The 1,678-nt window shown below is 36.7% G+C and overlaps 1 protein-coding gene across 1 annotated transcript; it reads right to left on the bottom strand.

Annotated features, from left to right (window-relative positions):
- Positions 1-378: 378 nt before the first annotated feature.
- LOC101434627 (olfactory receptor 4C45-like) lies at positions 379-1,308 on the bottom strand. Its single transcript, XM_004447418.1, has one exon. It carries the CDS (start codon positions 1,306-1,308, stop codon positions 379-381), a length of 930 nt encoding a protein of 309 aa, XP_004447475.1.
- Positions 1,309-1,678: the final 370 nt, after the last annotated feature.

Consider the following 1,678-nt stretch of genomic DNA (forward strand, 5'->3'; position numbering starts at 1 on the left):
CTAGCTGTATTTTTGGATATAAAGTCTGTTCAAAATATTTTTGTTGATATGTTTTATTTCCACAATCAGGACTCCATTATAACTTTTGTGACCTATTGTTAGCTTGCCTTCATAGATGGATTTCTCCTTCAAAAACATTAAAATAATATTTTATTTTAAAATAAATTTAAACATTTAATGGACCCTTGAAATTTTCATGGACTCTAGGAACTGTGTCAATTGTGTATAATGGATGTCATTCCTGCCCAACATATGTGAGTTCATAAAAAATTGATCCAGACAATATCAAGAACATCCCACAATTAAATAATTCAAAAGGAGAATACATTTATATTAAATATTGCTAGAATTGTTTCCTAAATATACCAATCACAATAGTTATTGTTCACCTTTCTTCATAATTTGATCCCAGAGTTTATTCATGACATTTTTAACTTCTGCATTTCTAAGAGTATAAATTAAGGGGTTCAACATAGGAGTTATTAGTGTACAAAACACAGTCACAGCTTTGTCAGCAGAGAAGGAAGTCAAAGGTCTTAGATACAGAAATGAACAAGGTACAAAGAATAAGATGACAACAGTGACATGAGAGGCACAAGTTGAGAGGGCTTTGCGACGCCCTTCTGAGCTATGACTCCTCAGGGACTTCAAAATGAGAACATAGGAAGCCACTAACATACAAAAAATTAGTAAACACAGTGATCCACTATTTGCAGCAATCAGGGGCCCCAAAGTATGAGTGTCCGTGCAGACCAGTTCCAGGAGAGGTATCAAATCACACATAAAATGATCAATAACATTGGGGCCACAGAATGGTAATTGGATCATGAACAAAACCTGGATTCCTCCATGAATAAACCCTAAAATCCCAGCCATCCCTACGAGGAAACTACACACAGGCCGGCTCATGATGGTCATGTAGTGCAAAGGCTTACAGATGGCCACATAGCGGTCATAGGCCATCACCATTAACAAGATGATCTCAGTGCCAGCAAGGAAATGCTCCACAAAGAGCTGGGTCATACAGCCACTGTAGGAGATGGTGTTTTTCTGGGAGATCAGGTCAAAGATCATTTTGGGTGCTATGGAAGAAGAGTACAAACCATCTATAACAGACAAATATAACAGAAAGAAGTACATGGGAGAACCCAGGGCTGGGCTGATGAAGATGGTGACTGAGATGAGCAGGTTACCTGCCATTGTGATCAAATAGGTGATGAAAAACAGAGCAAAGAATATTTTCTGCAGTTCTGAATTCTGAGTCAAGCCTAGGAGTATGAATTCCGTCACATTCCTTATTTTTCCCATTGATTCAGATTGGGTTGTGGGCAAGTGGTCCATCTGAAAAGATCACAATATTTTTCAGTAATATTTTTAATTCAATGCCAAAATATCCCATCCCCTCTTTACTCCTGGTCCCTGGGATTGATGGAGTTACACTTTCTCCTCACTTCTGCCTTTTACACATGGTCATAAAGAAGAAAGGGAACAGGTTAAAGTTCTCCTAATTCATATTAATTGTATAGTGATAATACCTTACAAACATCAGAGTAGAACCAAGACAATATTATGCTTGTTGATTTACGGCTAACCTTAAAACTTTCTCTAAAAGTTAACAAATAGCAGTATTTGTTTTTTTAACTTTTTGGCAAAAATTCCATCAATACTAATTATTTTG

The sequence above is a fragment of the Dasypus novemcinctus genome, chromosome 10 (genome assembly GCF_030445035.2).
Source record: "Dasypus novemcinctus isolate mDasNov1 chromosome 10, mDasNov1.1.hap2, whole genome shotgun sequence".
NCBI lineage: Eukaryota > Metazoa > Chordata > Mammalia > Cingulata > Dasypodidae > Dasypus > Dasypus novemcinctus.